The sequence below is a fragment of the Streptopelia decaocto genome (assembly GCF_964273445.1).
Source record: "Streptopelia decaocto genome assembly, chromosome: 2".
In the NCBI taxonomy this organism is placed as follows: Eukaryota; Metazoa; Chordata; class Aves; order Columbiformes; family Columbidae; genus Streptopelia; species Streptopelia decaocto.
This window is the reverse complement of record NC_138655.1, coordinates 12,556,273-12,583,530: the sequence shown is the minus strand read 5'-3', so window position 1 is coordinate 12,583,530 and position 27,258 is coordinate 12,556,273. Positions and strand designations below refer to the sequence as shown.

Here is a 27,258-nt window from a genome sequence, read left to right as displayed (position 1 = left end):
ACGCTTGCCCGCAAATGAAACCCTCTCACTACCGACAGAAAAGCTGGTTATAATAGAAAAAGCATCCGTATTTCCCCTCAATTTTGAAGTGGTGACTCACAGAAACGCCTGTGCATTTCCCAAGCACGCCGAACTCTGGTGCTCTTTTAATAACCTGCAAGAAAGCCTCCCAGGCGGCCAGTGACCCACAGGCAGGCGGTTCAGAAGAACAGGCGTGTGTGGGTGCACAGAGAATGAAAAGCCCTTTTTTCCTGGGCTTCCCCAGCAGCTGGTGCTGTGGAAGGGCTGAGGCTGCACAGGCCGAGGGCAGTTGCTGTGGGACATAAATAGGCAACAGCTGTTTGGCCACATGCTCGTTGGGCTCCAAAGGGTTAAACTCTGTCACCATCCAAAACTCTGCACATGGAGATGCCTGGCCCCAGGGCAAGACCCTTCCCTCTGCCTGCAGCATCACTGCTTCAGCCCTTTGGGATACAGGGAGGGGGATGAGAAGGGAAAAGGCTGTGTTGTTCTCAAGGGTCAGAAAAAGTTCTCAAGTGTTTTTTTTTTTTGAAGACAAAGGCAAGGAGAACATTGGAGGGAAGTGAAAACCCAGTAGAAAGTGCCCTGAAGTACTCAGGTTGTGCCGAGCCATCGCTCCATCCCATTTGTCGTGTGACAGCACTAATGCAATACTGTGCGTGTCACTACTATTTCAGACCAACAAATCCAAGAACATGTTGGTGCACGGTGACAGCCACCCTCAAACACAAGAGACACAAGGCCTGGAGCACCTTGCTGCTCAGGGAACACAACCCAGCCTCACACCACAGCTGCCAGGTCCACACTGAAGTCTGGGGTTTTCCTTGGCACCCTTCTGTTTTTGGGGGACTGGCTGACACCTTCCTCCAGCTGTCACCACCATCCACAACACTCTAGTTTCTGTGGAGACAATCTTCTGACTGGGACACACAAAGGCAGCACTTTTTGGAAACAAACTCCTTGAAAGGAGTCGAGAGCAACCACAAACAGCAGCTTCACAAGAAAATATAGAACACAGCCTCAGCCTGGTCTTCCTGTCAGCCACGAGTACAAAGAAAGGAGCATTTTGGGGGAATCATCTCAGACTGGGGTGAGACAGACTGACCCACCGGGTAGACAAATATAGCAGTGTATGGAGTGTTACAGGAGCAGAATGGAGCCTAGAATGATTTTTGAATTGTGAACTTTAATCCTTCTCAAATCCTTCCAACCATGTTGCAAAGATGGTTTATTTGCTGTTGTTGGTCGAAGTAACCAACAGAGCCCTTTCCCAGCTTCCCCCCTCCCCTGGGGCTGGGACGGGGCAGATGGAGCTGCTGTCACTGCACCCACATCCAGCCGTGGCCACTTACCGTCCCAAATAGTTTGCATTCTGCATCTACTGCCAGGAATGCATTCCTCTCATCGCACGGCAGTCATGCAAGATTTAATGAAGACACACACCACACCTGAAAAAAAGTGACTGAAAGAAAAGGATGAATTATTTAAACTACCAGTGTATCTCTTTTCCCCATCAAGAGCAATCATGCGAATGCCCTCCTCTGATACAAACCTGTATCAGGTAACCAAGTACCAGCTTTCTGGGGCAGAGACCAGGAGCAAACTTGTTTTTTCCCAAAACCAGATATGATGCAAACACTAAAAAAAAGTTTCCCAAACATCACGAAGCAATAAACACAACCATTTGTTTCCCAGGGTGGCGAGGAGCAAGAAGCACGGACCAAACAAACTGCCGTACATTAACAAGAGATGCTATTTCTGGTAGAAGCCTGGGCCCCTCACTTCCTTTGACCAATGATGTTAATAATATTTGGCAACAGAATCAGAGCTAGAACAAAAACAAGACCAAAGTGTTTATATAGTGAATTTACAGCACATTTTGGAACTTCTGCAGACGCTTATTTCACCAAGCCAACGCTGTCCCCTTCGCCACTGAGAAACACCAACCACCAAAGAGTCCCCGGGAAGCAGCACTAGGGCCTTGTAGGGGAAACGGGCCTGAGGCCACAGGTTTACACCCAAGCAAAGCAACTTTGTCCCACTGTCCCCTTACATGCTAAGTTCAGTTGTAATGAAAATCTTCGAAAATCTTACAAAACACTGTGCAAAGAACCACCTCAATCATTAGGAGGAAAGTCAGTTTTCCCCGTGTCAAACCACCTTAAGGTGAACTGTGGCAAGTGGACCAAAGCTTCAGTTTAAAAAAAAAAAGAAAAGAGGATGAAGAGTACAATTTTTTCCATTTACTCCAATGATGTCTGCCCCCTGAGGAGATCCCATTTGTCTCATCCAGCAATATTTGGAACATTGTATCTTACAGCAAGTCATAACCACAATGCAGAAGACCACAGAAAGCAAAATGGTGATTCCTCAGGAAGAAGAAGGTAAGTTCATATTTGTCAGGTACTGTAAGGGAGATTTCAAAGTCATTGGTACAGAGAAACATTTCCATTTGCTAAACCTGGTCAAGAAAACCTACACTATTCATAAGTGTGGCTACACAGAATTGACAGTCCCAAATTAATGTCTGGATGCAGTAAATAAAATCATACACCACAGTATAAGCTGGGGTTCTCATGCAGCAAGCGCAGTATCTGGAGAAGAACAAGGATGATATTGTAGAAATCACCAAGTTACCTAAATACTCATTCCCCTTTCACTGGTATTTCACACCACTTGCTGTGTCAGCACGCCAAGCAGAACACACAGTTCTACAATAAACACTGGCGCTGTTTATTCCAGTGCTTTCTCTATTTTGGGTGTAAACACACACATAAGAACCTGATCACACTGGAACTATCCAGCTTTACGTGCCGCCTTCTTCGTCCCACTGAAGTTACAGGTACCTAGTGCAAATCATTCTGCCAAAAACAGATTTTCAGTAAAACCATGGCACCAAATTTGTTTATTTCTAATCAGGCACTCCACAGGTATTTGTTTTTCCTAAAGCCACGTTCTTAACCAAGTGCAACTCCTTTTTAATATATTTTTGAAAGTTAATTAAAGGAAATGGAATCCACTGCTTTAAGTGCATGGACCAAGCTTGCTCACCACCCCTTACGGAGCAGACAGCTCTCCTCAGAAAGTAAGTTCAGCAATACGAAAAGGAATGCTGGGATACATTAAACCATATAAATCAAGTCCCGCTGGTCTGTAGGAAGCAAACAAAATGGTTAGCTACCAAACTATACTGTTGCTAAAATAACTTCATACTTATTACAGCTTGGCTGTTTATTGTGTTGATATTTAAAGGCATTGAGAACCACGTAACCAGCCCAGGTCTGCAGACACCTGGTATCGGCCATCAGGCAGTTGCACACACGTTCATTTTGGGGGAACCAAAGTTAAGCTGCTTTGATATACGCAAGAATTTTCTCTGGACTCGTCATAAAGTGCTCAGTCTCAGTAAGCCAAGGACAATACGCTTTCATGGAAGCCATACGGCCTATTTATTTTAATCCTATTTTAAGCAGAAGCCAGCAGTATTTCCTTGCAGTTGGTCGACATCAACAGGATGCAGCTTTCTGCTAACAAGCGCAGGTTCCCTCTATCCGGGGATATCTTCCAGAACACATTTCATGCCATTAAAACACTCACATTTAGATTAATTGTATTCTGTGTGTCCCATTGTTAAACTATTTCTCCATAGCTTCCTTCCCTGGAGTTCATTTTCTTCTTGAAAATAGTAATAAGAAAATAAAATGCTCCCTCAGAGCTACAGGGATATTCAGTAACTAATCCATAAAACAGTAGACCTATTTGAAACCCCGCTTTTCCAAACTATCGGTTTCTGAAAATTGTTCTTTTCCTTTCACAAATAACTAACTGGGCAGTAAAGAAAAAAATGTGGGGTTTTGTTGGTTTGTTTTTTGTTGTGTTGGTTTCTTTTAAGAACTACTGCTGGAATAGTTACAAACTGTATTAATGGTTATCAATTGTACCTTTTTATGGTAGTGAAAAAACAGTTCCAAATTCCAGAATTAATGCTGTTATTACACACTTGTTTGGCTTGAGAACTGAACGTGAAAATGCAAGCTTCCAAGTGGCTTCTTTCTATTTGAGGCTTGGGTGATTAATTGTGTATTCAGATGCTGCTTGATTTAATATCTACTCAATTCCCCTTCTGTTTCTGTGGGAAAGAGATTCAAAAGACTTTGGAAGAAAGCTTTCCTGACTGTGAACCAGAACTTTATGATGCAGTATTTTAAAAGCAAAATTAAATCTCACAATTGCAGCAACATAAACCTATCTGCTTCTTGGCAGAGGAAGTCAAAATGTTTCTGCTAGCAACATGTGAAAATGGATAATGATTGCAAAAGCTGAACTACGCCCTAATCCTCCCTCCTGCTTAATACGAACAGTGCCACTGTGCTACTGCAGCACTGACTTCTGAGAAAATGTTTATGAAGAGCAGCAACTGAAATCCAGCTACCTCAACATCTAAAGTGTCCCTTTATTCTACTGAAATATTAATGATTTCAGATCCAACAGAATACTGAGGGGGAGGTGGGCAAAAGCCCAAGTTCTACACAAACTGGAAAATTAACTTGAGTTGACATCAAACTAAACGGATTGAACATTTCCTTTTACACACCTGGGAAGCCTCCAAAGTAATCCCCTAAATTTTGTTTCTTTGTCATATAGTCTGATAACAATGTGAAGCTTGGCCTCCCATTCAAGCTCTAGTTCTCAAATCTGTCAGACACTCCAGAAACCCATTTTTAGTTGTTCAACAAGTATCTGAAGCTAAAAGCAGACACCTATTATACCTACGTGGGTGTGCAAATATAGAAAATACACTTTTTTGCAGAGACTTGTCTCTGGAAAAAATGTAACCTAAACATGTCTGTTATTGGTTACTTCACTGCAAATATGGAGTTTAATACAGTACTGTAATTAAATGAGTAAGACAGAATAAACAAACCATTTAATTATTTAAAGAACCTGCTACCACTAAATTCACATATCTGTTTAACCCTTCCTTCACCCACCTCCACGAGGTTATATTGAACTTCTCAATCTCCCTTTTTGTCTCCCTGTTTTAAGATGCTGATTGTTTGGAACATTTACTGTCGGGTGAATGTTGGGAATGAGAAGTCAAAACAATTTGTGTAGTCTTAATTATATGGTAACAGATTTACATTTTGCTTCCACAAAGGCTAAATTACAGCATTTCCCCCAAGACTAAAGACACGGGATGTCAGATTCGGCATCCGTGCCTCTCCGTGGACTGTCATTTATCTCTAAAAACGGCACCAGCAAACAAGGGTGCAGCACCGAGACATGCTCGCAAAGGGTGACTTATTAAGGCCACATCTCACATGCAGCCCAGCACATCCACTGGCAACCGCTGGTGCTTCATCCAGGAAAAGACTGATTTATTCTTGAGTTTTAAACCTGTACTCCTACCTACTAATTTTGTTAAAAAATACATGCAAACTAACTGAGCCAGACATGCTTCGAAAGCCACATGAGCTTCAATGAAGTTATGAATTTGCTGTTGAACGTGCCTGTTTTCAGTGCAGATTGGACGGCGTGATGTAAAACACTCCAGACTGTTTAACACATTACCTATTCCCATGTTTCCTCTCTTTCAATTAAAAAAAAATAATATATATATACATATATATATAAAATAGCATAAAACATTCCATCCCAGCTAGAATTTGTTTCTTCTTTTGGGCACCCATGAGCAAGTTCACACTGCAAGCAAGTCAGTGCTGACACCTGCAATGCGTTTGCTGCCACTTGGAATTCATCCACCTTTCCTCAGAAGGTTCACTTGAACCTTGTTACCTGTCCTACTCAAGCACCAGGAATCCCGAAGGCCTCCTCCCTGCCTCTCCCTGCCCCTCAGACACTGGAAAGACGACGGCAACAGGCGCTCGGATCCCAGACGCTCGTGTCATCGCTTGGCACGCGTTCCCAGGTCAGCTGTGCCACGCTGCTTCCTCTTCCAAGAATGAGGAAACGGTGCCAATCTCTTTTCCTCCTCTCGTTTTTAGTCACTGTTTCACAATTAAGCGCAACCCTCATGACACTTAAAAATAAAAATGTCCGACCATCAGTTTTCTCTTCCTCCCACCTGCTATGTGTTTGATGTGTTTACTCAAATATTTAAATTACGAGGTTCTCCTGTGCCCGAAGCAGTGATATTTGGGGTATTACCGGGATTTTTACAAATGTACTCAAAGTAATTAGCAATTAAACACAGATGCATCTTTTAGCAGTTAAGAAACACTGAGCAGCACTATTTAAATAGATAAGATCCTGCTACCAAGAAAATATGATTAGAAGTGGATGCTAGTGAAAAGGATCTAATATGTTATTACAAAAAGGAAACAATGGAAACAATAAGCTCTGCAAAATGCCCTTTTTTAATTAGAGATTGTGTTGAATATAATGCAGATTATCTGGGAGAATATGTAGATATCAGAAAAAAAAATAAAAAGAGGAGATAGGGATTTTAACTGTGACAGAGAAGATTTAGCAAGAAGTTAAAAAAGAAATTCTTTGTCAATTAAGAAAAAATTGCTTGAACAACTCTGGCACCTGATACCAGTTAAAGGCTATTTGGATACTACAGGCTTTGCCTTTTTGTCTTAATTTGGTCTGTGTTAGAGACCACACAAACATTCTTCTGCTAGAAGCGTTTGTTTTTTAAAGTTATTATTAGCCATGAAAATCTAAAGCAGATCTGTTCTCAGCTACATTCATAGCCCAGATGTGGATATTGTGAAGCCTCCGCATGAAGAATCAAAGCCAAGATTCCAGAGTCCTGTACAAGAGGATCCACAGGAGATGAAAAGGGGGCTGTCTTCAGCATCTTACCAGCTATTTAGGGGACTATGACTTCATACTTGTTTGTTCTCAAGTAGCACAGATGTGCTCCATCAATTCATAGAGTTGGAAGACGATGTGTAGAGCGAGTGTAAAGGAAAAACACCCAATCAAAAAACACTTTTGCACCCAAAGTTGTGGCAGTAAAGACATGGGGTTGATGATCTTCAAGGTCCCTTCCAACCCAAACCATTCTATGATTCCAGCAGCTACAAAAATACACCTTATTTTTACTGCTGTGTGTATTACAGTTTATGTTTTACAGCACATAACATTTAGTTTTTTTAAAAAAAAATTGCCTCCACAAATGTGAACACTCCTTCCTATTGCTTTTTCCTCTCCCACTTCCATTCAAATGTGGTTAGCTAAGAAAAAGCTCATTCACAGGAATTAAGAGCTAAATATTCAATCCACTCTCGCGATGAGCAAGTAGCCTCAGCCAGTGTCCGTGCCAGAAACCTGCTCTGGAGGTTTATAAACAGGCCCCTGTATTTTTTAATTTGAATGAAACATGTCTGAGCTATTAGAGATGCCCATACCAGTAAGACCTACTCAAAAACTGCAAGACCTGTGTTTTCCTTTACCTTTAATGAAATAAAACATTATTACTTTTAAAAAAGAAATTAAGATTCACCAATTAAACCAAATCAAGATTCACCTATTCACCCATGCTTCTGGACTAAATCCCTACATTTTCAGTTATTGCTGTGGTGTAAACATCTCAGGAATTAGAAGAGGTAGGGGTTGTCAAGTTTTTATTCTGATGGTAGTATGAACAAAACCTTTCCTGCTGATATTCTTGTTCCAAGGCAAGCGAAGCCACACACACATGGCTGAGCACACAGGCATTGTCTCAAAGGTCCTGTAATCAGCAAGTTCATTAAGAATACTGTTAACTATTAACCTCCAGGTTACTGACCTGCAATTGCATTATCACTCAGCTTCCAAGCTCCTCAGCCAGGTCCGAACACAGTTTAGCCTTTTCAGAACACTTAGCGACTGGCAAGATCAGCGCCTTGACGAAGCTCAAAGCGTGGCAGATGCACGGAGCCAGCACTAACTCTTCCTGCAGAGCATCCCATTCAAAATAAAGCACTGAACCTCCATCCTGAGACATAAACCTCTGTAGATCTGTGCAATTCCATCTTCAACCAACCAAGAAGTAAGAAAAGTTCCTCTAACCGCTAAGATGACCACTGTTTACTACCAAAGAGGTCCCGCGTGCCTAAAGCGGCAAATTCTGCAGGAGAAGGGTATTCTGAAGGTGACCATACTTTCTACTTGGTGCTGCAAACCTTACTCATGAAGAAAGACAACGGTCCATCTGGGTAACGGGTACACAGGGATCCTCCACATTTTACCTACTGTCTTGGTCCACAATTCTTTCCTGTCTATCTCCATAATTAATCCAGCAGATCTATTAAGGCACCATTTCCATCGGCTAACTCACAGGAGCTATACATCATTTCAGTGCAGCCTTAGAATAGCTCGTTCCCAGTCCCTTTACAGCAGGCGATGACAGGTCATACCACCTGCAGTTTTATGACCCGTTGTGAACATACAATGAAAGACACGTGAAGGTCACAGCCCATTGTAGAGACGCTCTGTACAGGTCACAGGAATTTGAGACAAACCAGAGATCAAGCAGTTGAAGTTGTTACTGCTTTAACAGCAAAAATACGAAGCTTACCACTGAAAGACAGGCTCTAAAGTGAGTAACTGAGACTACTCGATGTGCAGCACAAGAAAGTAGCCTTAAGATAGGATTACAAATAATAATTTCATATAATAAAAATATTCCTTGCCAGTCTGGCAGCTGTGTAGAGGCACTAGCAAACCTGCAAAGGTCTAAGGCTGCCTTTTCCAGATATACTGGACACATCCAATTGAAGCGGTCTGGTGTACAAACCAAAATTGCATGTTACAAGCTGCTGGACATCTGTTGCTAAATGATCTCTTAATTCTTCTGAGTCTTCTTAAACAGAAAATCTATCACCCTCTATAAAAATAAAAAGTATCAAGTAGTAGTTGATATAATTAAATTTAATGCAATTAAAAAATTGCCCAAACCGTAAGACCACCCTAGAAACATGTAAATTTCACCATTATGAAAAGACTAGTCAATCAACTCCATGAACAGGTACTGAGATACCTTGTTTATATTGTTAAGTGCCCATCACTTTTGTCCAGATTGTTGAAATTTCAATTTGCACACACAAAGCAGTATTTTCTTTTTTTTTTCTTTTTTTTTTTTTTTTGCAAGGTGAATAGAGACCAGCATGTCATTTCTCTCCAATTAAAAACAAAAATCCTGAATGTAATCAGTACATTTTCTCTCTAGATGAGAATGACAAATGAAGTCGGTCATGCATTGTGCTGTATTTCTGGTCTTACAGCTGCTTGAAGCCTCTACTTCCAAACGCAAGTGTCTCAAAAGTACACAGCAGTGAACGTAACTTGCCCTATGCAAATGTCTCTGACTTTAAAAGAAAAGTAGCTCCCCCAGTGCCTATCTCCTCCTTGTAGTGCAAATAAGAAAGGAAAGACAGCGTGCTCAGATTCCCCCTCTCTTATTTCAGGAAGCTGTTTGGGAAAATAATTGTTCGGGCTCTGCATTTCGGAGTCACCTGAACTACCCCGGCCACCAAAGGGCTTCCCTGCAGCCCAACATGGGGCTGCAGCCACGCACTCCGCAAAGCTCCTTCTGCTCATCCTCATGACCATTCCTGGAAACTCTGATTTGTGCAGCCCAGAGCACAGCTCCAAGTACATCTCTCTAGTCAGAACAACACGCGCCTGACAGTGTTATAAACCACTCTGCACACGGTTCGAGTGAATCCGTGCAGCTCCAAGGCATTTTGTAAACAAGCAGACATGCTGCATACCAGACAGAAAGATTTAACAGCAGAGAACTAGGAATTTCAAATGCATGCAGGACATCACTGACTTCATTATAGCAACCATCACACTTTTTTTTCTTTTTTAAATGCTCGAGGTTACTTACCCTACTTATTTTAAAATGTCAGAACACTGGCACAAAAATGGGTACTAATCACATAAATAAGCAAAGCAATATGCCAATGCTTCTCTTTGTACAATTCTACACCAATAACACCCACAAGTTTTTTTGTGTTTCTCTACATCTTCTGTGCAGCAGGGGATGAACATGCTTACAGCAACACAGGAAAAGGTACCTGGAAGATGGAACACACTGGCAGGGCACCACCTACATGAATCCCTTAAGACTAAAGCAATTTCAACTCTTACGCTTTCACAGACTTCTGCCCAAACAGGGAGGTGGCAGGAAATGGAGGAAAGCTATCTTCACTTACTGTTATTTTATATTCTTGCTCTCATTTTTAGGCAAGTGGACTATGGAAAAATAAAATAAATCACAAAGCATTACCACAGATGGCAGTTTGGCATCCTCCAGCCAACCTCACACCTGCACCTTCCACGGCCCCTGCTGCAGCTGTGCTTTTTGTCTCCTCCCAGCACAGACAAAAGCTGCAAAAACACACAAGTGTGAAGCAACCCACCACCATCACCACGTATTTCATTAATGAATTAAGTCCATAGGAAATGAAAATGCAAGTCTCCACTCCTGGTTCTGCTCCCACAGACACCGCTCTGCTTGCACCCCAGGAACAGGGAGTCTGCAGGCAGTTCGGTCAAGGATCGTTTGCTGTGGGGGTGGGGAGGGGGGATACTTTTAAATCTCAATTTGACAGGGGAAGGAAAAAAAGCAAGCATACAAAAATGTTAATTCTGAAGAGACCTCGATGGTCGCCAACACCAGCACGACCCACAGGAGCTCTGTGCCAAATAGGGCGTCGTGAGCCCTGTGAGCACAAAAGCGGATCTCTTCCTTGCAGTTTTATTTAGACTCTTGCAGTTAACCACAGCAAAACAGGAGTTACCAGCTCTCCCCGCAACACCTTACATATTCCTGGCTACAGCATTTCATTCTTGCTACGGCTTGGCACAGCTGTTACCATAAGCACCATGAGATTCACATGGTATAGAAGGCGGTATGTTTTCCTGCCTGCCCTGAGATGTGGCAAGACGATCCCTCCCTGTCTGCAAATTTTATGCAAAATCCACAGATGACAGACACCACCAAACCCAACATCTCTGTCTCCTTCAGTACTCAAGTCAAGCAAGGCAATCCAAGCAAGACTTCTTGTGGGTACTAGCTCGGTTAACATTTTTTACATGTATTTTTATACAAAAAAGATGCAGTCGGAGGATTTTCCAGCACACCCGTGACTCCACAGCCGCAGCCTGTTCCCACGCGTCTCTCTGCCGCAGGGCTGCAGCCACGGCTGCGTCCAGCACCGCGCTGGCAGCGGACTAAGCCCTGACCAGTCCTCCAGAGATAATCAGGTTAGATGATCTAATGGTCCTTCTGGTCCTTAAAAAGAAAATTAGCTGTGAATCACTTCAATGCTTTGAAACCCTGGTACAGCTTCTCCTGCAGACCCAGACCAGCCACTGCAAGATGAAACTCAAATCAAAGCTGAGTTTTTCTTTTGTGGCCCGCAGCACGAGGCTGCAGCCAGACATATTTCAAAACCAAGGTGAAGCAGATGACCAGGAAAGAGGGTTTGTGAAGCCAGACTGGCTGCTCCCTGTCTGCAGGACAGAGAAGCATTCAGTTGGCTAAAAAGCAAAAAGGCTGGGAGACAAGGAACCGAGGGGCTTCCTGGCCTGATGCTTTCCATCCGTAAACCCCCAACTGGCAGGGACAAGTCCAGCACCGTTCATCCGCTCACCTCTACTTATCAAAGCACAGTTCTCTCATCAACTGGGCCGAACTTGTCATCTCAGACATGTAACTGGAATAACTTATCCTCTAATTATGTTTCACCCTAACGCTTTAAAAAAACAGATCTGAATTATGCACTAGATGGCTATTAAGGATAACCCAAGAGGCCTTTTTTTTAAGCTTAGAAGCTACTTTTTCTCCAAGATCTACCCATCCAGTTATCCATACTACGGTGGTTCACCGATATTTAAATTATCTGAGGTCATTGCTGTTCAGTGCTCCCTCAGAGATCCTCCCAAACAGATTTAATTAACTGGTAAGTTATATTGAGAACATATCCATCTGAACTAGAGATGCTGTTCCGCACGTTCCTGCCAAAGCAACTCTACTCCTACTCTTCCTTCAGCATAACAGTCTAAAAATAGCCTTATAAAAATATTAAAATGGTTTTCATCATAGCTCGAACTAGTGAGATGGCTTTGACAACTCTTCCCACAACGCAAACTCCCTGTAGACCTTTTTAAAATATCCTAGAAAGAGTTTCAGCTCTACCTACAGAATTGAAATCTAAAATAAGTTAACAGAAAACAAAAGAGGAGGTAAATTACTGTAAGCGAAGCGTTCACTGGTGCGTGGAAAGGTCTTTGATCAAATATAGTGCATTTAAGAAATCTAAATATCATGTTATTAAAACCTGAACTAATATGGCCAGGGAAGTAGAACTTTAAAAAACAAGGCTTTCAGGATTGTCTAGTTTGACACCTTCTTTACATGGCAGAAACAAGTTTGTCTGCCTTAATCCTTCCTATACAACCACTGAGAAAAGTCTGTATGTGTTATAAGAAGAGCAGCCGAGGTTTTTAGGGATCAAGGAAGAGTAACAAAACTGTAGCTAGGCCTAACCCCACTCAAACAATCAAGAACACTTTATCTTGTTCATCTCTTGTTATTACCGGTCCTCTTGCGAAACCACGCTATTCTTCAAGTTGCAGATTTCTGAGTCATCCAACTTAGCGCAAATACACCGAAAATGCTGCAAGAAACATGGAGTGCCACAGACAGAAGGGAAAAAGCACAGAGTCCCACAGAAGTTGAAAACAAAAAACCACAGGTAAGCCTCTTTCCAATAAAAACAAGAGCTGCACTCTGCAAAGCAGAACTAACTGAACCAGACAGGGGAGTCTAGACAGACCTATGAAAAACTGGGAAACAACAGTTATTTCAGTCTGTTTACCAAAACCAACCAACCAAAAGCAGTTGCCCTCAAGATCCTGTGAGCACCTGTTCAGCCCCAGTATGTTTTAGGGGAGTTCTGGATATGCAAAGCAGAATATCTGGGATCCCACGCATCGTAAGAAATTAGGTGGCAGGAATTCCAGAGTTGCAGGAGTGCCATGGCATCCTGTGCTGGATCTCCAAAACAACAAATAATTAAAGAAATTGCACAAACTTTACAGATGTTAAGACCAGAAGACATTCTCATTGCTATAAATAGGTCACTGAAAACAGATGTGCCTGGTAATGTTTGACATCCAAGTCTTGTGGTCAAACTACCCCTTCACACCTCGATCCCAGGGGATGTTGAAACCTCTACAATCCAGGGCTATTCTTGGAAGTCTTTATTTTATTCTCCCTTTAACTAGAACTAAATCTCCCTTTAACTAGAAATAATTGCAATTATGTAAATTGCTGTTATTGCACTGCTTTGCTTGCATTGCATTGCTTGCTTTAAAAAACAAAAAATCCAAGTTACACTTGGAAATTATAAATTCTGTGTATCTACACACTGAAGCTATTGTTTGGGGCAAAATATGTCACTACAAGAAAGATCTAACAGAAGAGACTCATATTTGCCTTATGTCCCTTCAACCTTTTGTCTTTGCAACTGTTGGAAGCAGTGAATCAAAGGTAAAATGAACTGACTTGCCCCAGTTTGTTTCCATGCAACTTAAAGCTGTATCATTAATATTTAATGTTTACTCCCATTGGTCACAAGAAGCTTTTTACATGCTGAGTATGTTTCATCTAAGAGACCTTTTCTCTTAAAGAAAGCGAAAGATATTCATACACACTCTCCAGCTTATGGGTAGACCGAGAGGGCACAGATTTTGAGTCCAGCTTCCTTTTCTTGACAAAAATCACACATGAAAACACTCGGAACCAAACTGCAACTAACCTGAAGAAAACAGAAGTTAAGCATTAACGCAAAAATATACATCACTTTATCCACAACAATCACAACCTCAGAGACTGAGATCCAGACAGGCTGAAATTCTGACCTTTTTCAACAGAAGAGGCAACGGTTGAAAGAGCACATTAGAGACAGGGAGCTTTGGAAAAGATACTGAATAGTTGTGCTTTTTAACCTGACCATGCTTCAGCATTCATTAACCAACCTCTTCACAGAGCACAGGATGGACTTCTTGCCACTCTGGCTCAAAAGTCCCTTGGCAATATTCATGCTGGGCAGATGGGTGGTTGTATGCACTTTTGAAGGCACCAGCTTTTTCCCTGTGAGAGAAGCCATTAACTCCAACACAAAGCATTAACAGGAAAGCTTTATTCTAACAAGTACATTTGTTTTAAAATACTTGCGTCTAAACTTTAAGCTCAGTTACGCTGTGCATAAAGTCACCCTGCAGTAACATCTCAATCACCTTCTTCACTATCTCTACAAATGCACACCAGAAGTTCTGCACTTCCACACTAGTTGGGAACACAGATCAAGCTTTTTCTCCCATTCCTGATTTTGGAAGCCATGTTAAGTAAGAAAACACACCATAAAGAACCACAAGCCTGAAAACAGGCAGGCACTTCAGAGGAAATAGCTTGAGAAACATGGAGTTTGTAGCTCCTACTAAGGCGAGCCTTTAGACTATCTGCTAGTCTAAATCAATTATCCATCCTGAATGCACATTGTGCATTTGAACCACACAGTCTGGAGAGGGCTTTGCATCATAGTACATACGCGGTGACAGCACTTGTCTCCCCAGCAGCAAGCTAAACTTCAGCTTAATAGCTCAAACATTTCCTTGACTATATTTATAACCAAGGCTCCTGCCTGCACAGTAGGTGCAGAAGAGCTACATCTGAACTCTTTACCTTTGAGCCAACATTACTAACGCTCACACTGAGCTGCTATTCTCCTCGCAAGATAACCTAGATTCAAAATGAATACACATCCATGACAGCATTAAAAGGAAATGTGCTCTTTTGGACTCCAGTGATTTTGCAGAGTAGCAGAAAATGAACAAACATTAAAAACAGGGATAATCCATCACAATATGCACTTGAAGTATTTCGCAAATGTACCTTGGATTTAATTTATTTATAACAACTCAATGTCTCAGACTTGCATCACTGTATTGTGTAAATATAACAAATTCTTAGCCTGAGACTTCATTGTAAGCACTGTGCTTAGTACCTGCTTGCAAGAAAGGGAGACTTTTTACTTCCACACAAGTATGTCGATGATTTCTCAGCAAAATCTGTCATACTCACAAAAGCTAGTTTCCAATAGTGCTTCTCAAATTGTTCATCTGGTCATATCTCAGCGTCAATTTACCTTGGATTATTTAAATGCGTCATTACTCTCCTCTCTTGATGCAACCAGCTTAATCCAGAAACAATTAAAAAAAAGGTACTGTTATACTTTTTATTATAGACTTTGATGCGTAAGCATCAAATATATGACCCCTCTGAACAGACTTTAATAGAAAAGGCCTCATGGCAATCATTTATTTTACAGTTCAAGCTTGGCCTCAACACAATTCAGTGGAAGGACTGGAGGGGCGGGCAAAAGACTATTGCTGACTGCCCAAGTCAAATTTCCGTACTTAGGGGACTTCTCCAGACAGAAACCACTACTCTGCATTTCTTACCCACCTCCACCACAATGCAAGTTTTACTTTGAAAGTGACTGTAAATGAAAAATCACTTTCATGCACTTGATCCCTCTATGCCTTTCTGGACTACTTGCAATCTGTGCAAACTGGGCTCTCTGTGCGGCCTGGCACCCTGAAAACTACAACCTACAAACCAAGCTTCAGCCCTCTCCATCCCTTTCCCCGCTTAACCTCGCAAAACAAGGACATTTAGTAGGCGTGTCTGGGCCTAAGTGACAGCAGAAGCTGGTCCCGCAGATGAAACCACATTAACAGAGCTATTTATCATGGTTAGCAGAACAAACACCAGCTCTGCTTCAAAACAGAATAATGGCAACAGCAATGGCTGCTACTCTTGGGAGAAAAAGCACCCAGTTCCTAGGCTTGTGTTTCACTCCAGGCTGCACTGAAGTGACTCCAGAACAAACATACATTGGTGTATTTTTCAGTATTTTCATTCAGCAGCTCTCCCTTGGGAAAAAAAGGGGGGGAATAAAAGGCTCCTCCCCACCTCATCTCCAACTCCCACGTTTTGCAAAATGCCTATTTTGAGACCTCAATGCACATGCACACACTACTACTGTAGCAATGACAGCCACAATCCCCAACTTCTTGTTTGTCATCAAATACTCGTACAGGATTGCATTGAACTTCAAAATCCGCTTAGATACAGCTCCGAAGCGAAGTCCCAGCCAGCTCCTTGATATTAGTTACTATAGAAACCAGTCCCTCGGCACCGGCACTCACAGCAGGAGATCATGCAGATTTCAATTTTACATAGTAATAAATGCTGCAGGAGAGGAGAATTTCACCACAATTGCAGGGGTTGATTGTACAAACCCAGACCTCTTCTAGCCTGTGACACCACGGCGCTGCAGATGAACGTGCTCTCCTCCCCTCCCACGCACGCAATTGCCACCGCCATTAGTTTTGAAGTGGTTTCCACAAAGCCTGTGTTGGGGTGGCTGCTGCAAACGCTGCAGCATTTTTCAATGGCTTCATTAGCTCAGAAAATGTACTCGTTTGTACATGCAAGACGGGCAGGTGAAAACGACAATAAAAGCAAAAACCAGAGAGCTGTAGAAAGATTTAGGCGTATACAAATACAAGTACACACAGTCCAAACATTTCACAGGAAATACTGACAGGTCACAGCCCAGAGCTCCTTTGGAAACAGCCCATCTTCCTTTCCTCTCCACGCTGTCCAAAAACCAACCGGAATGGAGGGCAGGTCACGGATTAATTTGTAGGGAAAACCACCGTAAAAAGCACAAAGGCAAGGGGAGGGCTCTGAGCCCTGAAGTGAAACAGCGATGTAATTGTATCATTTTAACTTTTCAGAAGTAGTTCTACAGGTTGGACTTCATCAGGCATGGGAGTGGAAGAGGAAGACGCAGCACAATGCACTTCTTGTCCTAGGCAGATGCTCATTTTTTAGTGAAATTGAAGAATCAGCAGGGACTCTTCCCTACCTCTCTAACAGAGCCTGTAAGCCTCGATGGTGCACAAGTGTTGCTACCTCAACCAGTGAAAAAAGAGCAGGGAACTGCCTCACTGACGAAAACTGACATATAGGGGAGGAGGGAAAGGGTGAACAGCTTGCACAGCAACAGGGACAAACATTTGTGCTGACAACACCCAACAAATCATCGAGCAAACAGAAGGACAAGAAAATGAAGGAAGATGGTCTATTTTTAAGTAAGACCTCATTATTACCACGAACGTGCACTGCCTCCCTGGCAGCAGCAGGTATGCAAACATGAGCTGGATCATATCGCCGAGTAAATCATCTGGCAGCAGAACACTAGTTTGCATGGACACACACAGAGTGAACATATACAATCTACTGTCCTGACGCCTCCAAAAGCACGTGGAGGGGCATCCTTCAGGGAGGCAGAAGAGAAAAACACCTCACAAATTAACATTAGACAATGTAAATGTCACTGGTGCTTCTGTTAATGATTGGACACAGCTCCATTGTTTTGGACACTCCATCCAAAATTAGTCTGCTGGAGCTTGTAATTTGACTTTTTGTATACCTCTTATGTTGTTACAAACAAACATAGCTTCTGCCCAGGCAGGGTAGGGACAAACTTAGGGAGCTGGGGAAGACATGCCAAGTCAAAGTGCACATTTTTCTACCACAGCCTCCACACAAGCTGCCTTGCTGATACAAAGAAATGCCACAAGTGGTTCAAGGCCCCTATGGACTGGGATGCAATGAGGTTGAGAATCACAGAATCATTTCAGTTGGAAGAGACACTCAGGATCATTGAGTCCAACCATAGCCTAACTCTAGCACTAAACCATGTCCCTAAGAACTTCGTTTAAACGCCTTTTAAACACCTCCAGGGATGGTGACTCCACCACTTCCCTGGGCAGCCTGTTCCAACACCTGACAACCCTTTACGTGAAGAATTTTTTCCTAACATCCAATCCGAACCTTCCCTGGTACAACTTGAGGCCACTTCCTCTTGTCCTATCACTTGCTACTTGAGACAAGAGACCAACCCCCTCCACAAGGTGGAGTTGTTACCTCCATGAGGTAACTGCTTGGACTCTGCTCATGTCCACGCCTGCACCCTAGAGCTCTGCTGAGTTCACACGAAGCCAGTTGACAGCGCCAGCCTGATCCTTCACCAACACTTTCTCTCTTGAAAGCCGCCTCCGAGGTGACCAACAAGAGGACAACTGATCAACCTGCATTTCAAGACAGCTGCAAGGCACAAGGGATGAGGCAGCAGAAGCACAACTGCTCCGCTGCCTCTGCAGTACCTCACGGGCACGCTCCACAAGGCAACAAGCACTACCCTACTTTACAGAAACCAAGCTTAGCCTCAACTGATATTTTAATTCTCCTCCCACAGCACACACTACCTCCTTTTCTGTCTCTTGGTAAATAAATAAGATACTAAAAAGAATGCAATGGAAACAGATCTTCAGCTACCTTTGCTATCCAACTGGTGACAGATAAGAAAAAAAAATCTCCAATAACTTTCTTGTTGTGGTTACTATAGAACTGTTGCTGTGTGCCAACTAGAAATTTATCACATCAAAAGGCTGCCTGAATTAGCCTGAAAGGGGATCTCCCACCACAGGAACATGTGCTACACTGGGAATAACAACCACCAACCAAAACCTCAACCTCCATTTCCAAATCCACATTCCATTATCAAAAAGATGCTTTTGCATCTTTGCTTCTAACTTCATAAATTATCCAAAGGAAATTCTCAGACACATTTATGACTTATCATTATTTCCCAAACTGTTTAAGCCATCAAAAGTTTGGTTCTGTAGCTAATACTGAGAAAACTCTTTGGAGCTACAAAACCAGTATTAGTTACTGAAGCGTAGATGCTCTGCATGAAGATGCCCACAGAGATTCAAAGTCAACATGCAGTTGCAAACAACAATCAATCCATCCATCCCAAGCCTGCAGAAAAAACAGGACCTCATATTCTATCCCACTAAAAGCAATACAGCTCCCTAAGGAAGGTGAGAGGAAGAACTACAACTGAGTATCCAAAAAATTAACTCTGCTGTTCCCCCTCCCCACACTCCCAAAGACTTCTGATTCAGATGATAGCGAGTAGATTTACACCGCGTCATGAAAACAAAAAAGGCCAGCCACTCCTACCTCGACACACCTGCCCACTCCTTGGATGAAGTATTAAAGCAGCTTATTTGCTTCTTCCCCCTCATCCTTTTATTTTTCTCTTTCACACAAGTTAGTCTTGCATTCAAATTTCCTGTTCGCATACACAATCACCTGGCAGCTTTATCCCTGTCCTAACAACACTTCAGTCTCATAGCAAAGCACCTTAGGCTCAAAAAAAGATACTTAGTTGTACGGCAAATACAAACTCTACTTATGGATCGTATTGTGCACCGTAGCAAGGAACAGCTGACTACATAAATTACTGTAGAGGTTATTTTCAACTATCGCCCTAGAAATTTCTCATTAGGTAGGGGCATCAATGCAGCACAAGTGTTGCCAACGATGCCGAACTAGATTTTGTCTTGACCTCGATGAAAAAGAAAAAGGCTAAATCAAACCAATAATATTTCTTTATGCTGCAACCGACACGCTCACCCAAAGAAAACGCAATGGTAATGTTTTACCTGCAGAGCAGCCCTTTTAACCCCCCCAAAATAAAAAACTAGCCAATAACCAAACCACTTTTCTTGCGTTTGGGCATAGAAGATATTCATTCCATACTGACTGCTGCAGTCAAACGGGCTCACAACAGCAGCAGAGTTCTCAGGGTGCCACACTTGTTAGAAGACACAGACTGACATTTGCTACTTGTGTAGAAAAAGACAGGAATATGGAAACAGAGAATAATGAGGCACTGCCTGTTACGTGTGTGTTTTGTAGTTTTAGCACTTGTAAGCAGCATTTCCAAGTCCCACTTCTCAAAATGCAACAGATGTGTAATATGCATCCAGCTTCAAAATTGTCTGCCAACGATTTTGAATTGGTCCTGTGTTTTGCATCATCTTCATGAAAGTATAATGGAAGACTGAATGGTTCATTTAAATAATTTTCTTCCTGATTATGTTATATTTGAAAATCCACAAAGAAAAAGCCTGGACTGTATTATTTTACTTCAAAGACTCCATGGGAGGAATAAGTGCTTATTATAAAGTCTTATCTTAACTAACAGGAAGCTCAAAAAAAGGTTTCGTTATTTGAGTATGAGCATCTGATGTTAAAGACGAGTCAGAAAAACAAAAGAACTGGACAATGAGAATCCCTTTCCTCTTGTGCCCAGCTTTGTTTTCATTCTGAAATTATGCACAGATCATAATCACAACTCCTCAGTCCATAGCCAGGAGCATAGGAATTTATTTCCAAAATACTTAAAAGATTTTTGGTCTACTGCTATAGATTGTGGTGTCTCCTTCCCCTCCCCAGGTTCCCTCTTTCTTTGTTTTATTCTCATGGGGGGGGAAAAAAAGTAACCTTTCGGTACAGTCCATAACATTTTGCTGTGGCCCCCAAGGATTTATCCCTGGGATCATACTGTGCCTGATTTGCAGTGAGTGAGATACGGGTTCAGAAGGCCTAAGCGCACTTACTTGGGAGATAAGAGATGCTAATTCCAGCACTGCAACACTTCATGCAGTTTGTCACCTTGGAAAACCACTTCAATACATACCATTTATATCCTGGCTAAGGTGACAACGAAACACCCAGAATAAGGACTACTCATATACACTCACACAATGGCTGGAGCAACACGGACACAGAGTCTGCCCAGGAACACAGATCTGCAGCAAAGGTACTCTTTTAAGCAGCTTTATTAAACATGAAGAGAAGTCAATGAATACTGCAGCACAAGAGCTACCGAAGGCAGACACTTGTAGATATTAATCAGATTTAATTTTGTAAGTAAAAGCATTAAACCATATTTACATTTCTGCATGCTGATAGTGTTTCATGTGACCTGAAAAAAGTACAAACACTTAAATGCAGCACTTCTTCCAGGCTGATATATGCTGCTCCTCAAAAGGGTAACATTAAAATGGCTATGCTGGTTTTGGCAGCCTGTCACTGCTGTGTGCCATGCAGGCTCAGGCTGAGGTCTGCTTCCAGATCTGCTCAGTTTTCCAGGTCTGCTCAGTTTTCCAGGTCTGCTCAGTATCCCTTTGTAGCTGCTTGACCTTCCACAGCTCTGCCCTCCCCAACCTCAGACCCTCTCTGCCCACCAGGCACCCTCAGCTGGAATTTCCTAAAACTCTTGTCGGTAGCTCTGCACTGCCTTAAAGTCCTCCCAGACATCCGTGAAATGAAAGAGATGGAAAACATAAATAGCACCAACCAGCATGACCAATGTCAAAATTACCAAAGGCAGGGAACACATACCTTCAGTAGCGCTTGCCAAGTTGAAACAAGGCAACTTCAAAGAGCATTACAATCCATGGAATCCAACTGGCCAAAGAAAGCCATGCGATACTCTGAGACATATCTTGAAGTAATTTAACTAATCTTCTAATATCAAACACACCTATGTATATGTAAAAACCCTTCAATATGAATGAAAAAAAAAAAACCCACAAGAGTGGATATCAGCTGCCTCATTAACAATCTCACTTTGAAGATCAATTTTAAGCTTCATGCTAAATCAAAGCTTTTAGATCATCTCTCCATAAATTTTAATTTACACCTGTGAAGATGCAGGTAGGCAAGACTGGGGCAGGTTTTTTCCACGGAAACCGCTGACAGTGTATTAAGTAGATACAAAAGAAGTGTGCATGTCTTCACAATAATCTCCCACATAACACAATGAGGATAGTTATGCTTCACACCTACTTTGTCAAGTCCCTGGATTCTAGCACTTACCTACAAAGGACATTCAAATGCAGCAGAGACAGAAGAATACGAGCACACAAAAAGAAAAGCAATTTTCAAACCTAATTTTTCGTATCATTCAAATCCAACTTATTATATTTTTATATGTGATATATGTTTATATTTGGGATGCATAGTTCTTGCTTTCATAAGAGAAAAAAAAATAATGCACAAAATATCAGGTAAAATTAGATCAGACTTAAATCTCTTTCATGCCTCAGTTAGAACTGATGCAGATAAAAACTCACAATCACACACCTCCCAAAAAGGAAGCTTCACTGAGGCTTAAGGGTATCCTGAAGTACCTATTTAATTCAATATTTTGTGAGTATTCTCTTTAATAATCATAGTGAAAAATAACACCACATTCCACTGCAGACTATTAAGTTCTGCCAGACTTTGTGCCAAACAGATGTAGCCTGAATAATACAAACTCCTAGATACATGTGCAAATCTTGTCAGAGCTCAAAAGTCAAAACATCTGAAGGAATTTTGGCTTTACAAATCTCGGGTGTCAGTAGAAAACAGGACACATTGCTATATAGCTAGCATTATTAGAGAATTAGCAACCTAAGGTGACAGAGTCCCCCATCCAAATGATGTTTTTCATGTGACCGGACCCACAGAAATAAAACCTTTTGCTGACAGATGCATCAGAACTACCTTCACTGTGATTTTCCTTGTGAGGCTAAAATCAAAAAGCGTTGAACTGAGGGAACCAAGCTCAGGGAAAAAGAGAGACTAAACTTTGAGCTGATAAGCATCTAAATGGAGAGACAACAAACAAGGAAGCAAAAGCTGAAATGAGCTGGTCAGGAAATTCATCTGTGTATTGAGTCACCACAAAGCACCAGATACTTCACATTCAGGGCTTTTCCTACCTCCGAAGCTACAGAATGAGGAAAATACAGCAAAGTACAGGTTCTCCAGCTCATCCAACCACAGGTTTTATCCATAGGCAGAGCTCCAGTTATACCCTCTATTTGAGCTACAAATGGGAACGTGAAAATAAACATTGCTACCATTGCGGAATTAGAAGGAAGCAAATGACATAGAAAGAAAGATGCACCAAAAGGGAAAAGGCAATGTTTGGGAAGAGCAGTAATGGTAAATGAGGTAAAGAAACATATCAGCTGGAACAAGGACTGGAGTTGATGAAAATAAGCTGTCATACTTGAACACCTGGCCTCTGCAAAGGTAATCATCCCCTCTGACGTGTGTGTGAACATGAACATCCATGTAAACACTTTTTCTTCTTTCAAAGCGAATGCTGATGTAAACAGATTAAAGAGTAGCCAGAGAGCGATTCTGCTGACTGATAAAACTCTTTCAGCAGTGAGATCAGTGGGTTTTAAAAAAATAACAGGCCACTTTCTGTAAAACTATAAGCAATTACAAATCAAATGGAGCACCCACATTCATGGCACTACAGTCATCCTACATGGAACAAACACTGTCCCTCTGAAACAGGCATCTGCTGCAGTATTTTCATGTACATATCCCAGAAGAGGCACTTGGCTCATGCAATGATCAACCAGCCTTTGGATTTAAAATACACCAACCCTCCCAGCCTTTGTCATGGGAAGCGCTACACAAGCCTTGTATATCCCCAGAAGCTGAACATGAACTTTGCTGACTTTGATTAACCGCTAATTGAGAACCCTCTGAACAGTGTGAAGCACAGCCAGGTGGTCAATTACACAATCAAATACATGATTTTATAAACTGGGTAAGTGAGAGGCAAAATTTAACAAAGAACTGTTCCAAGTTAGAGAACTCCTCAAAGGGAAAACTGGGAGCCCATTAAAATCCCCACACTGGAGAAGAAAAACGCTAAGTCTGCTTGATTTTGTTTTCTGAATATGGTTCTTTATACTAAAGGCAAAATACATTTGCCTGAAGTTGTGCCCTAGTAAGTCATAGGGAGTTTAGCCATCATCGTCAATGGGGCCAGGCTTCTACCCCTGTCCACAGCAAGCCAGAAGGATTTGTATTTGTTAAATGACCAATGTGCAACCTTAGAGGTGCTCCAAGGCAACAGGCAACTTATATGTAAATAGCTGAATGAGCATAAGTGGAAGTTGGGTTGGGAGGCAGATCAGAACCACCAACTAGCTTGGAATTTTGATTCTTTGCCCAGAACATCACTTTCTAAAAATAAAAACAAAATTCCCTTCTATCCTTCCAGTCAGGGAAGGCAGAAAGACAGAACAGAGGAGCTATACAAATTTGGCAGGCCTGGATTTACAGAGCTCCTTTTGTAAAGGATGTGTGCAAAGAGATAAGAGACAAGACACGACGCTTGTTGGACATGGTCCAAATAATACAGCAGAAAGTGCAAAATACCCTTCAAAAACTTGCACAAGCCATTTTTGTCAGAGATTTGGAGAGCTGCAATCGTTCTGGTATCTGAATACAAGTTCTGTAAGCCTGCCAGTGCAGCCAGAAGATGAGTCTCAAGGATTTTGGTACAGTTTACTTTGTTTTCCCTTTGGTGGAAAAAGAAGAAATAGAAGGGAGCATGCTCTGAGGAAAGACACAGTAGAAATCCAAGGTAAGTTCTGCCTTGGGTCTCATCCTTAGTTTATTCCACTCTCTGGAGTGGTTTATTATTTTACATGAATAGATTACCCATAATTTACAGAAGGTATGCATATAATGAGGAACTTCTTATCAGAATGTAAATATTAGCTTTAAAAAGGAAAAATATACTGTTCCCTCTTGTCATTCTATGGTTCAATACTTGCACCAGCAGCTGCTACTACTTCTCTTAGCCAGAAATGGAGGGAAACTGAAGTCTGGCTGAGCTTGCGCACTGTTAATGGAAATGCACACTCTTTACATTAGCAATATTATTTTCTCACTCTCCAAATCAAATGCCAAGGACACTTCAGGACTTAAAACAAAAATGTTATGAAACCCCTAAGGTTAGAGGTGACCAAGAGCCACTCACTCAGCAGTAACACATGCACTTTGGATTTACTCTTCAGCAACAGAGCCCAGGGACACAGCGACCATGGGGAAAGTCCCACTGCTGCAGGGACATCTGCACGCGATGTCTTGGTCACTGGGCATCCAACATCAGAGAGAAGCAGCCTTTTGTTTTGTTGCCTTCCAACTCAGCAGCCTGGAAAGACTGCCAGCTGTGCTACTTTGGCCTCTGTACTCACCAACAAGCTTAAGCTGTTACCCAGAGAAGCCCACAGCCCAGGGAAGTTAATTTTGACCAGTCATGGCAGACTTCAAGGCCAAGCAAAGATTTTCCTCAAAAATACAAGTCCAGGCTACTATCATCATTATATATAGATCCCAAAGGCCACAGCATCAGCCGTATCAGCTTTAACTTCAGCAGTCCCATGCTCATTTATACCAGCTGAATATCAAGCCTTTTACATTTACTTAAGGTACAGAAGCATAAGTGAATACAGATTTCAGTAAATCTTGCATTCTAAAATATTATTCATCAACATATAATTCAAATGGTAATTAAGAAGTGTTCACATGACTGATGACACATTTAAATTACAGGTTTCTAGCATTTTTTTCAGTAAAGATTACTTCCTTTTTCACGTGCCGCTTCTGCAAAGCGCAAGTCCATCTAACAGATGTCTCACAGATCTGCTTCTCAATGTAACAAGTTAGACTTTTTTTTATTACGACAAATGGTATAAACCACACAGCACTCTGTTAAACTCAATATTGACACATCTGCTTACCACGTGTATTAGTAGCCATGTCAGCCACTTTCTGAAAGGCATCCAAGAAGGCAGCAGCTGCTACTACTGTAGTCCTGAAATGCATACAGATAACAAAACATTAGCAGTGTCTCATTGCTGCCTATTTAATTATTGCCAAAAACATTTAGGCTTATAAAGAATACCCCTGTGAACTTGCAGAGGCCACAAAAAATATCCTCTTTTATATCTGAATTTAGCCTTTTCCCTCCTTCATTTCTTAATCCCTTCCTCGCTTTGTGTGAGCACTATGGACTTGGAGGCAGCCACGCTAATTCCGTGCTGTGAATTGCACAGGACAGGTGCTGTTTCAAAAGAGCACAGCCATCCCCCTTCTAGCTGATTTCCTCTGATGAACTAATATTAAGCAGTTAAACATGAAAAACAAATCTAACATACATTATACTGCACCCATTAGTGTACAAATTACAGCCACTGCTGTTTCCAGGGAACATGTATATTTTAAGAATAAGCATGCAGGACCTTCCTTTTAAGTAGGATCCTGGCCAAACGCTTTCCTCAATTTCTCGTCTGAGGAGCATGATCAACCCTTGAAACAGAAAATAGCAACTTGGGGCAAATGAGATTGGTCAGGAGTTCTTGGGCAAATGGAAAAAAAAGGCAAAGAAAAAAAAAACCTCCACTTGGAAGAAAAATAAACAAACACACAAACCACAAACAACACACCCACAAAAACACAACCTCCAAACTCCCCAAATAATCAAAACAAATGAAAACCCTTTCTGATCCAGTGCTCCTCCAAGCAGGTCCCTTCCTGAGAGGTAACCGCAGCAATCTGAGACTCCACAATCCAAAGTGTCAAGCCCACCAGCCCCATCTCCCTCCAGGTTTGGAAAGCACCTACAGACCACAGGTCCATTCAAACGGACAGCAAATGTGTGTTCCATTTTTGCAAATATGTTTGTTCTACATAAGCAGTCCCTAGAGTTCTAAACACCTCAGGTCAGTACCAGACTTCTGATGGTTTAAGTCTGGTTGACCCAATTTAAGTGGAAGTAGGCCAGGGCTCTACAGGTAGAGCACAACTGTGCCCTCTCCACAGGTACCTCATGGTTCTCTTTCTGCACATCTTTTCTACAAGTAACTCTGATTTCCTCTCCTGATGGTCACACTCAGCCTCTCCAAACGAAGTCCTGAAGGAGGACCATCAATTTCATTTTGTTTCAAGAGCTCCTTCCTAACCTCAGAAAAACCCAGGAGACCTGCAGGAAAGCCGATCCTCAGCCAAAAAGACCACAGGACTGCTTAATTAGGTCAGATTTTATGCAAATCTCACTCCAAATATGCTCAAGATACACAAGACAAAACTGGCAGCACAGTAAGTGGCCTTCTGACAGCACAAAAGATTTGAACACCAAAAAAACAGGCTTGGGAAGACCAAGCGCATAAGGACTCTTCATGTGCCCTGGAGATTAAAGGGAGGGCAAAAAAAGCCCTGGCAGTTAGCAATATTGAGCCCTGGAACCAGATAACCTTTCCTGGGATTTTCCTTAACAGTGTTTGTGTTCTTCATCTTCCAAACTTGTGGGTCATGCTGTTTTTGTGTACTATGTTGTTAATTATTAATTATATTGCTAATAACAAAGTTCCATTTCTCCTGTAACAAGATCCAGGAAGACCTGGCTCCAGCTCAGG

The 27,258-nt window shown here is 42.0% G+C and overlaps 1 protein-coding gene across 8 annotated transcripts in view; it reads right to left on the bottom strand.

Annotated features, from left to right (window-relative positions):
* The window catches only part of MTSS1 (MTSS I-BAR domain containing 1), a 128,911-nt gene that overhangs the window by 82,765 nt on the left and 18,888 nt on the right, over window positions 1-27,258 (bottom strand). For 7 of the 8 annotated variants that reach the window (XM_082046480.1, XM_082046472.1, XM_082046475.1 and 4 more), the window contains one exon: window positions 25,585-25,658. In XM_082046480.1, coding sequence (XP_081902606.1) covers window positions 25,585-25,658 — 74 coding nt within the window. Of the gene's footprint in view, window positions 1-1,373; window positions 1,419-25,584; window positions 25,659-27,258 lie in introns of those variants that run through there. The other variant, XM_082046477.1, reaches the window with a different exon arrangement.